The 16,053-nt window shown below is 37.4% G+C and overlaps 1 protein-coding gene across 1 annotated transcript; it reads right to left on the minus strand.

The window, feature by feature from the left end:
• Window positions 1–6,542: 6,542 nt before the first annotated feature.
• LOC145064319 (uncharacterized) lies at window positions 6,543–7,418 on the minus strand. The gene is made up of 2 exons (XM_079011794.1): window positions 7,178–7,418; window positions 6,543–7,045 (listed from the first exon to the last, which is right to left on the minus strand). The coding sequence occupies exons 1-2, from the start codon at window positions 7,416–7,418 to the stop codon at window positions 6,543–6,545; spliced, it is 744 nt and encodes a 247-aa protein (XP_078867920.1).
• Between the last annotated feature and the right edge of the window lie 8,635 nt (window positions 7,419–16,053).

The following is a 16,053-nucleotide window of genomic DNA, read 5'->3' on the forward strand; positions in this document are numbered from 1 at the left end:
CATCCTCTAAGTGCATTATGATAGCTAAGAAGAAGAGTTATGAATTGTTGAAATGGTCAAATCAAGAAGATGATTCATACCTCGTTCCAGAAACAATTCTTAGAGTCATACTCCAAGATTGTAATTTGAGTGACATATCTTAAAGGAAGGTTTCTTAACACTAGTCAAATGTAAGAGTAAAAGTATCCTACTCTTGTACATTTAAAATTGGTAAGTTGTGATGTTTTGGATAAAACAAAGATCAACTAAAACCAATTGTGTGAAGTTTTTGTCTTGATAAGGAATCCAAACTATCTCTTGAATATTTGGCAAGATAGTCTTATATGTCAAGAGGACAGTGAGAGTCTTAAATATCCTAGAAGAATTTCAAGATCTAATCAAGAATAAAGACATGTAGTTTGACACTAGCAAACGACGTGAGGTTTACAACCTATCGTGTTGACATATTTCTATGTCTATGCCCATTCTAGTTAAAGTTGGCTTTACATATGAGTTCTTAGAGTTCTCAATTGGTTGCATAACAACTTGGAAGCAATGGCAGGCCCTTGAGCTGTCAGGTGGCAAGGAATTTATATTGAGTTCAGTCCATATGAGTTTGGATTTGTCATTATCTTTGTCTTGTGACTATGGTTTTGATAATTCACATGGATAAGAACACATACACCATTAAATCTAAGTGTCATAAGGTTTCTCTCCGATTCATGAAAATGATGGTGAAAAATGATGGTGAGGAAACACTTTTACTAAGTAGATTTTAACTAGATAGCAATTATGATATTTGCATTCTCAAATTCTTTAGTGGAGCGTGTGTGGTTAACCGATACACTACACATGGACTTGTGAGAAGTGGTAAAGGTCTAAACAATCGAGACTATGATTATGACATCCGTTTTCATAGTTCTTAAATTGTTTAGACACACCTATGAGCTATTTAAGATAAGGTGTATGATATTGATAAAGTTTTATCAAAGCAATCTAGTATCAGAAATCAGAACTTTGGTAAGAAAGTTAATAAAGTATTGTTTTTTCTAGAAGTCCAGCTGATTTCTGAGTACATGTCAAAGCTAGTGGGAGCATAAGTGTTATGAGAATAACCATCATGTTAGTGGGGGCATGATAATTATGATAAGTATTGCAAGTTAGCAATGTTAATTTTAGAAAAAAAGTTTCAATTCATGAGGTTGCAGGGGTTGAAAAAGTTGTTTTGCTATAATTATGGGAGATGAAATTATACTTCATCTCAAATCTATAAGCTTCGATCGTGAGATTTTAATCAAATTTAGTCAAGTATATATATATATATATATATATATATATATATATATATATATATATATATATATATATATATATATATATATATATATATATATATATGAAAGTTATGTTGGAATGGCTCCACATAAGAAAATTCTATATATGGGTCCATTATTTGCGTTCTAAAATTTGAGTATGATTACGACATCCCTTTTCATAATCTGAATTATGAGAACTTGTCAAATTGAAATGGAAATATTATAGCAAAGGACGGGGGTAGTATCATGTCTTTATGTGAGACATCATTCTCAGACCCCGGCCATCGACGGAAACATCGGGTAGTGTAACGTCATTTTTCGTATCAGAGTTATATAACATACATTGAACAATACTAAAGAAAATACATACCTTTATTGATGATTGAAAGTTACATTATTGTTTTCCTAGTATTTATTACATAATATCCGAATATGGCATACTTCTTAATAAACATAAAGATAATAGTAAAACTTCTCCTGTTTGAATACATACCGACTTTTCAAGTTCCTAAAAACACATGCATTTTAAAAATACGTCAACATAAAGTTAGTGAGTCCACAGGTGTTGACTCCATAAAATAATACAATTTTACACATTCAAAAGTATAGTTTTGAAAGTGTCATTTTGACTCTCCAACATTAGGTATAATAGTATACTTATCAATTAAGTGTTATACCTAAACATTTCTTAATCTTAAGGTATAAGTAGGGGAAAACTTATACTTAACATTAATACTTGTATACGACAAGGTATAATGTTTCTAACAATTTGCTACCATGAACCTGTAACCGCTGCTATGAAATAATACCTCTGTTAGAATACACTCATGATTTACCATGAGAAACAAACACACTCATGATTTAACATGAGAAACAACACCGTACGCTTCATAGACGCCAGAATAATAACAAATAAAAGGATAGTTTATCACTTGCTTTTGGTTGACTATAGCTAACAGTCACAAGTGGGGTGGTCAACCCGTATACTAATTATACACGACTTCCTCGCTCACACGGGATTAACGGTTACTGTTCAGAGGATTTTTGCTATGATCCCCAATCTTAGTTGATGAATACAATTACTCATCTAGACTTTGACGACTTCCTAAAGCTCTAACAACAAAAGCATCTTGATGTCTAAAACCCTAAGTTACTAGACTATGCTTTTAAACATTACTCCTAACTTTATAATATTTAGGCAGTATAACAGCTATATCTTGAAGTAAAACCAGGTTTTATCTTGACCTAAAACCAATAATAACAGCATATAACGTTTCTAGTTTTATCTTGACATAAAACTATTAATAACAATATACTATATAACTTAACATTTAGAACTTTCAAATATAACTTCAGTATTATATGACACACAACATATATATATATATATATATATATATATATATATATATATATAGAAACCTAAGTATAACTCAAGATCTACATTAGTAAATTAACATACCGATAAGTTAATAATAGTTGTATGTATTCAAAATGTTATATTTAGAACAATCATATCTCGGTTATCATAACTATATACTATCATATAGACATAATAATAACATATATATATATATATATATATATATAATAATAATAATAATAATAATAATAATAATAATAATAATAATAATAATAATAATAATAATAATAACTAGCATGCGTTTCCCCCCGAAATATTAGAAAGTATGGCCATGAAACTCACCCTAGTAGCGTGATTTTATGTTATCTAAGCAAAACGGTCAGCGTGCGAGATCGTCGTGGCTCGGGATGCAAAATGGCCTCAGCAAAGGAGAGAAAGGGAAGAAGTTTGGGTGTAAGAATGGCTCAAGTCGGAACTGCTATTTATAGTAACGGTTTTAGAAACTCACGTTGTGAGTGTCATAAGGCTCACGTCGTGAGTCTTGCATGATCACCCCGTAAACTTGCCATTTGCGTCCCTAGCTTCGGAAGGTGGCCATGTGACTCCTCACGTCGTGAAAAACTCCTTGTTCACGTCATGAGTTTGGATTTTATCCCCTCGCAACCTCGTCACACCTTCTAGATTCCGAAATGTGGCAAAATGACTCCTCACGTCGTTAATAAACCCTTGTTCACGTCGTGAGTTTAGTTAGGTTAGGGTTTCTGAAAGCTGAATCTTCGGAAGGCCATAACTTTTGCCTACGAACTCCGTTTTGACGTTCTTTATATGCACGCGTAGGTATTTACGAGTACTACAACTATCTTTTAGACCTAAATAGCTAATTCTAAGTCTATTTTATGATCCTCGTATTATAGAGATTTATAGTGTTCGGTTTATCATAACTTCTTCATGCGAAGTCAGATTCAGACGTTCTCTATATTTGGAATCGTATGGACGTATACTTTGAGTTTTATCATAAAGAAAGTTCATATTTGTATTAGAATTTATCATGAAATACATAGTACATTTATCACATTACATGATTAGCATAATCACATGTGATTGTTATTGACCTATTTTGGCTAGTGTTACATTCTCCCCCCGTTAGAACAATTTTGTCCCGAAATTTATCTTATGGGTAAGGTTTTGTCAAACAGTTGGGGGTATTTTTCTTTCATCTGATCTTCACGTTCCCAAGTAAATTCAGGTCCTCTCAAAGAGTTCCATCGAACTTTCACTATGGGAATACGACTTTGCTTTAATCGTTTGACTTCTCGATCCATAATCTCAACAGGTTCTTCTACAAAGTTGAGTTTAGTATTTACTTGTATTTCGTCGATAGGTAAAACAAGAGTGTCATCGGATAGACATATTTTGAGATTTGATACGTGAAAAACATCGTGTACATTACTTAGCTCTTGAGGCAACTTGAGTTTGTATGTGACATAACCAATTCTTGCCAGAATTTCAAAAGGTCCTATATATCGTGGGTTTAGTTTGCCTCGTTTCCCGAATCGAATTATACCTTTCCAAGGAGAGACTTTCAACATTACTTTATCTCCAACTTGGCATTCTAAAAGCTTACGTCTTACGTCAGCATAGCTCTTTTGATGATCATGTGCAGCTTTTAATCGATCCTTAATTTGCACGATCTTTTCAGTTGTCTCGTGGATTATTTCTGGTCTAGTATGTAAGGTATCGCCTGTACGTTCTCTGGCCATCTGCATATCTCCAACTTCTGCCCAACATACTGGGGAACGACATTTTCGTCCATAAAGAGCCTCAAACGGTGCAACCTTGATGCTGGTGTGATGACTATTGTTGTAGGAAAACTCAATTAACAGTAAATGAGTATCCCACGCATTTCCAAAGTCTATTACACAATCTCGGAGCATATCTTCTAAAGTCTGAATGTTTCTCTCACTCTGACCATCAGTCTGTGGATGGTAAGCTGTACTCATGTCTAGACGTGTTCCTAAGGATTTTTGTAGAGATTGCCAAAATCGTGAAGTGAATCTACTATCTCGGTCAAAAATAATAGAACTTGGAACTCCATGCAATCTAACAATTTCCTTAAGATAAGCTCTAGTCAGCTTCTCCATCTTGTCGTTCTCCTTAATTTGTAAGAAATGGGCAGACTTAGTTAATCTATCGACTATTACCCAAATAGTGTCGAACCCACTAGGAGTTTTAGGTAACTTAGTGATGAAGTCCATTGATATCTGCTCCTATTTCCATTCAAGTATTTCCGGTTGTTGAAGTAAACCTGAAGGCTTTTGATGTTCTGCCTTCACTCTAGAACAAGTCAAGCATTTGCTCACATAAGTAGCAATTTATGCCTTCATGTTTGGCGACCAATAATGTACTTTTATGTCTAAGTACATTTTGTCAAAACCTGGATGCACAAAATATCTAGACTTGTGGGCATCTTCTAAGACCAAGTCCCTGACTCCACCAAACTTAGGCGTCCAAATTCGGTTCATAAAGTGTCGCGTTCCGTCATCTTTTTGTATAAGTTGCTTTTCCATTCCTCGCAGGGCTTCATTCTTGATGTTATATTCTTTTAGAGCCTCAAGTTGAGCTTCTCTAATTTGTGCGGCAAGGTTAGAATGGATAGTTATGGTTAATGCTCATACTCGACGGGGTTTAATATATTCTTTCCGGCTCAAGGCATCTGCTACCACGCTTGCCTTTCCAGGATGATAACGAATCTCATATTCGTAATCATTCAACAATTTGACCCATCTTCGTTGTCTCATATTAAGATCTTTTTGGTCGAAGATGTGCTGGAGACTCTTGTGGTCGGTAAAAATAGTACACTTAGTACCGTATAGGTAATGTCTCCAGATTTTTAGTGCAAAAACTATAGCTCCCAATTCAAGATCATGGGTAGTGTAATTATTCTCATTCACCTTAAGTTGTCGTGATGCATAGGCGATAACCTTTCCTCTTTGCATCAACACACATCCCAATCCTTGATTTGATGCGTCGCAATATACGACGAAATCTTCTGTCCCCTCTGGAAGGGTTAGGATTGGTGCACTACACAACATTTGCTTTAGTTTCTGAAAAGCAACTTCTTTTTTGTCTTCCCAGTTGAACTTCGTATTTTTCTGGGTTACTGTTGTAAGTGGCTTGGCTATTTTGGAGAAATTCTCTATGAATCTTCGGTAATAGCCAGCAAGTCCTAGGAATTGACGCACCTCGGTTGGCATCTTTTGTGCTTCCTAATTCATGATTGCTTCAACTTTGGATGGGTCAACATGAATCCCTTTGTTGCTAACTACATGACCTAAAAATTGTACGTTTTTAATCCAAAACTCACATTTTGAGAATTTAGTGTACAACTTTTCTTTTCTTAGTAGTTCCAAGATTATTTGTAGGTGTTGACCATGTTCTTCCTTGGTTCGTGAATATATCAATATATCATCGATAAATACGATCACGAATTTATCCAAGTATGGTTTGCAAACACGATTCATGAGATCCATAAACACTGTTGGGGCATTGGTTAATCCAGAAGACATAACTAAGAACTCATAATGAACATAACGAGTTCTAAATGCTATTTTTGGAATGTCGTATTCTTGTACTCCGAGTTGATGGTATCCTGTTCTAAGATCTATCTTTGAGTAGTAGCTACATCCTTCCAGTTGATCGAATAAATCATCAATTCTTGGAAGCGGATAACGATTCTTGATCGTTAGCTTGTTCAGCTCCCGATAATCAATACACATTCGAAAGGATCCGTCCTTCTTCTTGACAAACAAGATTCGTGCTCCCCAAGGTGAAAAACTTGGTATGATAAAGCCTTTGTCAAGAAGTTCTTGTAGCTGGCTAGATAATTATTGCATTTCGGATGGAGCCAACCGATAAGGAGATTTTGCTACTGGTGTTGCTCCTGGAATTAAGTCGACTCGAAACTTGACTTGTCGGACGGGAGGTATTCCAGGTAGGTCTTCAGGAAATACGTTAGGAAAATCACATACTTGAGGTATGTCCTTGATTTCTTTTATCTTTCTTATCTTATCTACAATGTGGGCTAAGAATGCGCTACATTTCTTATGTAGATATTTCTGTGTCTTGGTACAAGAGATGACTTTGAGGTTTTTCCCAGACTTATCACCATAGATAATCAGGGCTTCGCCGTTTGGTAAGGGTAGTCGTATGGCTTTCTCATGACATAGAATTTTGGCGTGGTGTGAAGATAACCAATCCATGCCAATTATGACATCAAAACTACCGATAGGCATTGGCATGAGGTTGATGTGAAAAAGGTAGTTATTAACAGTTAAGAGACAGTTTTCTAGGATTTCATGTGTTTTCTCAGTTTGACCGTTAATGATTTCTACTTCATAGATTTATTTTAATACGCTAGACTTATGACTTAACAATTTTCTAAATGTCAGAGTTATAAAACTTCGACCTGCTCCAGAGTCAAAGAGTATAGAAGCATATAAATTATCTATAAGAAACGTACCAGATACGACCGAAGGGTCCTGGATAGCCTCTCTGCTTCCGATCACAAATGCCCTGCCACGCCCTATGCCTCCTTGACGCCTTAACTTTGGACATTCTTTCTTGATGTGTCCAACCTCTCCACACTCATAACACTTTCTTTCTTCACCACGACCTGTTCCAGTATTTGTTTGCTGATTGACTGTTGCAGGTGTTGTGCTCCTGCAGTAACTAGCAGTATGTCCTTTTTTCTTGCACTTCATGTAGACAAAACAGTCACCTGGATGATGATGGTTGCACTGATTGCACCATGAAGATTTTGGTTGAGTAGGTACTGCTATTGTGGCTGCATAGTTGGTTGCCACTTCTTATCTTTTCTCAGATGATTGTTTGGGATTCTTCTTATTAAACTTTCGCTTGTTTGTTCTAGATTTGGGAGACTTAGCCTTTGAGACTACTTCTTTTCCTTGGATCTATGTGAGGGTTAGCTGATGAGCTATCCTCTTGGTGATGTCATAAGTCGTAGGCTTTGATGAGATCACCATGCCTTTGATTTGCGATGCTAAAACCCAGATATATCTCTCAATCTTTTTATATTCAGGGGTCACAAGTGCTGGACATATTAAAGCAATATCATTAAATCTAGCGGTATAAGCTTTTATCTATGAACCCTTCATGGTTAGGGTCCACAGTTCTTGTTCCAGTTTATGTATTTCCTCCTTAGGAAAATACTCCTCTACTAGCATCATTTTTAGCTCCTCCTATTTCATGGAATTTGCAGTATCAATTCCCATTATATTCACATGGCTATTCCACCATGTAAGTGACGCGTCAGTGAAAGTACATGCTGCAAATTGTACTTTACAATCATCTGGACAAAAGCTTATTTGAAAGACGGATTCTGTCTTTTCTATCCACCTTGTCAAATTTACTACCCATTCATTTCCATGAAAGATTTTTGGCCTGCAATTCATAAAATATTTGTAGGTACATGTTCTAGTGGTCCCTACATGGCCTTCATTTCTAACTCCATCTCTTGTGACATTAGATAGAGCTAAAACAATTCTTTGAGCTATGATTTCTTTAAGTTGCACTGTACTTATTGAAGGGTTTATTTCTGGTGGTGGTTGTGGTTGTTGTTATTGTGGTGCTGATGGTCAGTTAGGGTTTAGCTGATTACTCCTTCTAGGCATTTTGTTTTAGTTCCTATTATAAATAATAAAATTTTTTATGAGTTTTGTTAATCATTTAATACACTAGTACTAAATATTCCAGTTATTATTCACAATGTAATACAACGTAGTGATTATTGTAACGTATGCTTCATATCATTACCAGTGGTTACATCAGTTTATTTAGGTTTATAAGAGAAAAGTTTCTATAAACATTGCAAAATTTGCAAGTTTTTCTACATCCTTGCTATAAAGTTTCCTCTTTTCGCTTTAACTAGTCTGATTTTCTCTATTTACATAACCACTAGTTGTAGCTTATCTACCAGAAACCTAAGTGATGACCTAGCACGTCAGTGACATTAACCCCTTGCTCTTCAATTGCTTGAGTTCTCTGCTCAAGACTTCCCGTGCGTTCTTCATTTCTTGAGGTTTGATTGTAGAGCTCTAACTCTGCAATCCTGGCATCGTGAGTAATTATGTCATTATAAGCAAAACTTATACGATGATGGACATCCATCACCGATTCCTGATCTCGTGTCCATTGTCCTTCTAGCCTTTGCACTCTTCCAGAGAGATGGGTAGCCCTCCCTTCGACAATTTCCATCTTATCTTCAATTTTCACACTTTTCTCAAAGAATTGAGATAAAGTGTTATCTTCAGAAGAATGTGGGAGATGTGGTCGAGATGACTGACCAGTCTCATACATCTTGACAACTTTTTTCTTCCGCCACCCATTTATCAACTGTTTGTGAGATCTGTGCAGGTTCATCTTGAACTCTATGAGTTCCTGAAGATGTTGCCTTCTGACTCTTCTTAAGCCTTAGCCATATCAGTATAGATTTACGTGCAGTGCGTTTCATTTTTACTCCTCCTGGAACTTTACGGTAAGGAGTGTTCAGTGGTAGTAGAGATGATGCCACCGACTCTGTCTCCTCCATGGATTTGCTTTCTTCCATTGGTTCTCTCTCTTCCCATTCGTTGGAGGGTAAAGGTGCTCCATCGTCAGAAGGTGTTGGATGAAAGGTGGTTGGAGTTACAGGGTAGTAAGGATCGCCTACCATCATAGGGAATGAAAGTTCCTCTTCTTCATCCGTATCCTCGATGATTATCCATTCTCGTGAATGTGCCATTTCGGATTCCTATACATTTTGGATCTCCAAGAGTTTAGTCTATCAAATATTTCTCCCAAATTAAATCGTTCATATGATCTGATCATAATAAAATGTAGTTGCGCACCTACACCTAGTTGTGACAGGATCTATGCACACATAAACTTTAGTTGGAATATTTGATCTAAATCCTTGAGATCAAAAACATTCCGGGTATTAAGGTGTATTCTCATCATGGGTCTGAGTCTTTATATATGACTCTATATTCTTATTTATTGTATTCACGCTTTTACTATTGTTTGTTACTTTAGGTCTATCTGATAAGTCTCCGGCCAGTCAGGACTGTCGAAAGGGCAGGATCATTTTAGCATATAGCCGTTCTGAAATCCAACAACCCAAATCGACATGTCTATCCTTGTCACGCTCCCGTAAGTAGTCCTTCAGTAGTATAATTAATAACACTTTTTATTTATAGGCTAAGGGATATACCTAAATCTAATAGAGTAAGTCCTAAACTATAGACGTGCTTTCCTAAGAAAGTACTAGTTCACTACAGTTAATAGCTCTGATACCAATCTGTCACACCCCGGCCGTCGACAGAAACACCGGGTAGTGTAACGTCATTTTTCGTATCACAATTATATAACATACATTGAACAATACTAAAGAAAATACATACCTTTATTGATGATTGAAAGTTACATTATTGTTTTCCTAGTATTTATTACATAATATCCGAATATGGCATACTTCTTAATAAACATAAAGATAATAGTAAAACTTCTCATGTTTGAATACATACCGACTTTTCAAGTTCCTGAAAACAAATGCATTTTAAAAATACGTCAACATAAAGTTGGTGAGTCCACAGGTGTTGACTCCATAAAATAATACATTTTTACACATTCAAAAGTATAGTTTTGAAAGTATCATTTTGACTCTCCAACATTAGGTATAATAGTATACTTATCAATTAAGTGTTATACCTAAACATTTCTTAATCTTAAGGTATAAGTAGGGGAAAACTTATACTTAACATTAATACTTGTATACGACAAGGTATAATGTTTCTAAAAATTTGCTACCATGAGCCTGTAACCGCTGCTATGACATAATACCTCTGATAGAATACACTCATGATTTACCATGAGAAACAAACACACTCATGATTTAACATGAGAAACAACACCGTACGCTTCATAGACGCCGGAATAATAACAAATAAAAGGATAGTTTATCACTTGCTTTTGGTTGACTGTAGCTAACGGTCACCAGCGGGGTGGTCAACCTGTATACTAATTATACACGACTTCCTTGCTCACACGGGATTAACGGTTACAGTTCAGAGGATTTCCGCTAAGATCCCTAATCTTAGTTGATGAATACAATTACTCATCTAGACTTTGACAACTTCCTAAAGCTCTAACAACAAAAGCATCTTGATGTCTAAAACCCTAAGTTACTAGACTATGCTTTTAAACATTACTCCTAACTTTATAATATTTAGGCAGTATAACAGCTATATCTTGAAGTAAAACCAGGTTTTATCTTGACCTAAAACCAATAATAACAACATATAATGTTTCTAGATTTATGTTGACCTAAAACCAATAATAACAACATATAACGTTGTGAGTGTCATAAGGCTCACGTCGTGAGTCTTGCATGATGTGACAACCCGATATTTCGAGTCAATGTAATGTAAAACCAATCAAATTTAGGTCAAAATATAACCTTCCTAAAATCTTATTTGGGTTAAATAGAGTAGTAGGAATCATATCAAGGTTTGCGTACATAAAAAGAACGTCCAAATCTGACTTCGGATGAGGAAGTTATGAAATTTTGAAGAAATTCCTTAATCACGTCATTTTAATAAATAAATAATAAAAATAATTTCGGAATTTGCCAACGGAATCTAAACGAAAGTTGTAGATCATGGTCTCACCTTCGCATGGATATAAAGAATGTCAAAAACGGAGTTCGTATGAGGGAGATATGAATTTTTGAAGTTTATTTAAAATAAATATAAATTTAATTATAAACTCCCGGTATTATCCGAAGGGGAGTCATCGGATAGGACCGAAGTACGCCCTGCGTACCTTCGTACGCCCCGCGTACTGAGATCAAGGGCCTCGGATCGTCCACGTCGCCCTATCCGAGGTTTCCGACTCGTCCGACCCGTCCGAAGCGCTCGACCCGTCCGACCCGCCGTCCCATCCGACCCGCTGTCCCGTCCGACCCGCCTCCCCAGCAACCCGTCCCATCCGAAGCCGAGGCAATCGAGGCTTCGGTCATGCATGACGTACGCGTACGCGCTGCGTACCGAGGCGGTTCAGCCTTCCTATAAATAGAATGCGAGGCTTTCCGAAAATTTTGCTCACTTCTCTCTTTTCTCTCACGATCTTGCCTCGATTTCCGTGCCCGTTAAAACCCGAAGCTCTGGTCTTTTTGCTCAAGTCCCGAGGGTCGATTTTACTCCCGAGATTCCCGAGAATCCCGAGAAAAATCCGTTTTCCTAGACGAAACTCTGCCCGGTTTTCCATCTTGTTTTCTTCAATCAATCAAGTGAGTTCATACCCCTTAATTTACCTTTTAAATACTTTATAAATTCTTCTAATATGCTATCAAGGGGGGGATACAAGTTAAATACTTATAGTTATTGCTTCAATCACATGTGATTGCATTAATCACATGTGATTAATAACTAGGGAAACCAGTGATTTTATCACTGTTCAAACTGTCTATCAAACTGTTTTACTTCAAAATGTTTTCCAAACCCATTTACTTTTCAAATTTTTACTACAACTGTGATTTAAACAAATGTTCCTTATACTTAAACTGTTTTAATCAAATCTATGCCTTCAAATTGTTTTATAGATTGACATCAAGTCGATCTTTCTTTAAAAATAATACCTATGTTTCAAATGTCTTATAAATACTTATTTATGCTTTTATATTATAAATTGCATGCCCATATATGTATAGATGTATAAATAATGTTTAAAGGGCTTAGGAAGGCCATCCACCCTATTTCCTTTTTCTCGATTTGGATGTGGTCTGGTGGGATTTCGGGTGACCATCCGAAGGTCGTTTCCATATTAATTATATATCAAATATACATATATAGACATAAAAGTACTTCCATATTCATACGTACAAGGCGCACCGTTAGTAAGTTACCATCGGGGTAACACAGAATCATACTATTACCACTGCTAGATCAATGAGTCAGTTCATTCATGAGTCTATACTAGGAAGAGAATATATACAACTATACTATGAGAACATATACAACTATACTAGAACGAGAAACATTTCATCACATATGCAAGAATACGATAACAAATGTGATCCACTGTATCGGAGCATGCCTTAAATGTCATGGCCCGAGTTGTAGCCAGAATTCTCTTGGAGGGAGAGCGTTGAGTTTGCGTATAGATCTATACTGGATTGACTATCCTACACCTTGTTGCTAGCTACAGCCGGACCTGCAGGTCTGCGGGTGCCAAACGTCATTCCGTTATTACGACCGTTCTTTATGTCGTTGTTATCAGTCGATAGTATGGTGCAATTATCACATTATACCTTAATATAAATCCGGTTAAGGTAATTAGTACAGCAGTAGTCACTATAAAACTAAGCTAGAGTACTACAATGATTTACCCATTACACATTTTTAGTGATAACCACACTTAAATTTTAATGTACAAACTATATTTTGTTAAAAGATAGTTGCACTTGGAAAATTACACACTTTTACAACAAGCGAACATACAAAACAGTTAAAGCCTTGGTAGAAGGCTACTATTTTAGAAAATATAGGTTTTTCTGAGAGATTCAAACTTTTACAAACACTTACATACATGAAGTTATATTTGAGACATGTTCAAATGTTTTTGATAACAAACACCGACATTAAAATACTTATGAAATCACCAGCTCAATGCTGATAAACTCTTTCAAAATAACTTCTATTCTCAGGTCATCAGTAGACAGGTACCGATGCCAGCTTTTGAGATGATGGAGCGCACTCAAGACTCATCATACTATTATTTAGATTTACGTTATATTTTTGGTGTCTAAAATTGTACAGAACACGCTTGTACTAAAAATATATATTTAATGCAATGGATGATGTTGTTTGCTTATTTACATTTACTGTGTTATGATTACCTTACATGACGTCCTCCGCCCCAGAACGTTTCCGCCGTTCTTGGTTTTGGGGTGTGACAGATTGGTATCAGAGCATTGTTTATAGTGAATTGAGTATATCAACCCATAAAAGATATACTAAACTATAAACCCTTTAGGGATTAAACTCTGACCAAGAGTCTATACTTTAAATATTAAAATATTTAATTAAGTATACTAGTCTGCATTCATACTAAAACCAGTGTCACAATGACAAGAACAAAAGTATTACGATTGTTAAATATCACAAGTAAGCTCGGGGATGTATGGTCAGTCCTAGAAATGGCATAGCCTGATCAACTATGCTGGTCCTAGGAGTGATTAGCACATGCCCTAGAATGGTTGTGATAGGTTAACAAGTCTAAAAACTTACCAACAATACCACAAGAAGATCAGTAAAACTTAAACTTAAAATACTATAGGTGGATTTTGTACTACTAGTTACACGTATACTATATTCGTATACCTCTCTTCTCGCGTAGATCTAATGGCTAGATTCCATCACGGCGACCCGTACTTTCCAAATGAAGGCAATGCCGGGTGGATCGATGATGAGCATCCAATCCCTTTGGATGATCACCTCGTAGAAGGCTTTTCTGATGGATCCGACTCCGAGCCTAAAGTCAACAACCTACCGCTAGTAGGTCAAGCCCCGAACAACAACCCTCGACCAACGTTTCCAGGTGCTACTCCCTTGTGGGCAAACAACTTGAATCGCTGGAGTGATGAACAGGGTTAACCCTTACCATACTTTGGGGACCGAAGCTTTCACAACGTCAGTGATGGTGGCTCTGCTGACTGAACTCTGCCTGTCGTTATCCACTGAATAGCTTGTGAAGTCGAGCAAGGTCGAGCAGCCATCGACTAGGTCATAGAGTTTGATGCCATCTCAGGTGTCAACACAGTCCGCATCCGCCGTCTTGAAGGAGACATGGAACTGACCCGGAGAACAAATAAAACCCTGCAGTAGCAGTTGGCTGCCTCACGAGCTGAAATATTGGAACTTCGAGCTCGTCAGAAGACTCAGGATCGACACATTCAAAAGGTGTTTCGTCAAGTGTTCGACCGCAATACTCGCCCGGGATTTTCCCATCGCCGTTGGTTGATGTCTACTACATCTCCGTCTTTTAATTAAAGAATAGCCTTTAACATCTGTGCTCCAAGTAGCACTTGTGTGTGTAATATTTCTAACTTTCCGTACTCAAATTTGAAATCTAAGAACTGTCAAACTTTTCTATATGGTATGATGTATGACCTACTGTTAGGTCGATTTTCCCTGAACTTATTACATCAGTAATACCAGTATTTTTTTTTTTGAGATCTATCTATCTGGGGAGAAATCTATACACTTGTGCTTTCCTACTAATATTTCTTATTGTGGTTTCAAGCACTCTTTCAACTGTTGGACTATGTTTAGTTAGTCCATGTGTCACTCTCATGTTGCTTACAAATTGATTCTTACCGTTTTCTTATCTTTATAAACTTATAGCTGAAAGATGCCTCCTCGCAAATCTCCCAGGAATAATCCTGCACCACCACCTCCTCCGCCTCCGGTCATCGATACTGTAGCCCTGAATGCTGCCGTAGCTGCAGCAGTGGCAACTGCCATGGCTCAGTATCACTCTTCTGATGCCAGCAGAGGTGGAACCCCTGTGGAGTCAACCCCAGTTGAAACCCCTGTGCGCTCGAGAGAGTGCTCATACAAGGATTTCACAAATTGCAAACCGAAGCCTTTTTACGGCACCGGCGGAGTCATTGCCCTCTCGCAATGGCTCGAGAAGACTGAATCAGTCTTCGAAATCTGTTCATGTCCTGCGGCGAGTAAAGTCAAGTATGCCGCATGCACCTTTGAAGGAAAGGCCCTGACATGGTGGAACGGCCATGTTAAGGCACTAACTCTCGTCGTAGCCAACGACATAGGCTGGGAAACAATGAAAGACCTCATGACTGAGGAATACTGCCCGAGGGGCGAGATCCAGAAACTGGAGCAGGAACTCTGGAACCTGACGATGAAGGGCACCAATGTGGTCGTTTATACTGCCCGATTCAGCGAACTGGTGGCCCTCTGCCCCAATATGGTTCCCACCGAGGGGAAGAAGATCGAGAGGTACATATGGGGGCTAGTGCCTCTTTACCAGGGGAATGTTCTAGCATCAAACCCCGCTACCTTCGACAGTTCCAAACGATTGGCACAGCGACTCATTGACCATGGAGTCAAAACCCCTGCAACCACAACCACCCTAGCCATCCCGGAACCCTCCAAACCCGCTGATACTAAGCGGAAATTCTGGGATGAAAAGAAGAAGCAGCAGGCTGCCAAAAAGCAGCAATTGGTGGCAATTCATGCCGCAATAACCCCTACTGCTGCTACTACTACTCCGGTGAGTCGGTATGCTGGAAGTTCGCCCAAGTGCAACAAATGCAAC

The sequence above is a fragment of the Lactuca serriola genome, chromosome 7, assembly GCF_051521515.1.
Source record: "Lactuca serriola cultivar US96UC23 chromosome 7, Lser_US96UC23_V15, whole genome shotgun sequence".
Lineage (NCBI taxonomy): Eukaryota > Viridiplantae > Streptophyta > Magnoliopsida > Asterales > Asteraceae > Lactuca > Lactuca serriola.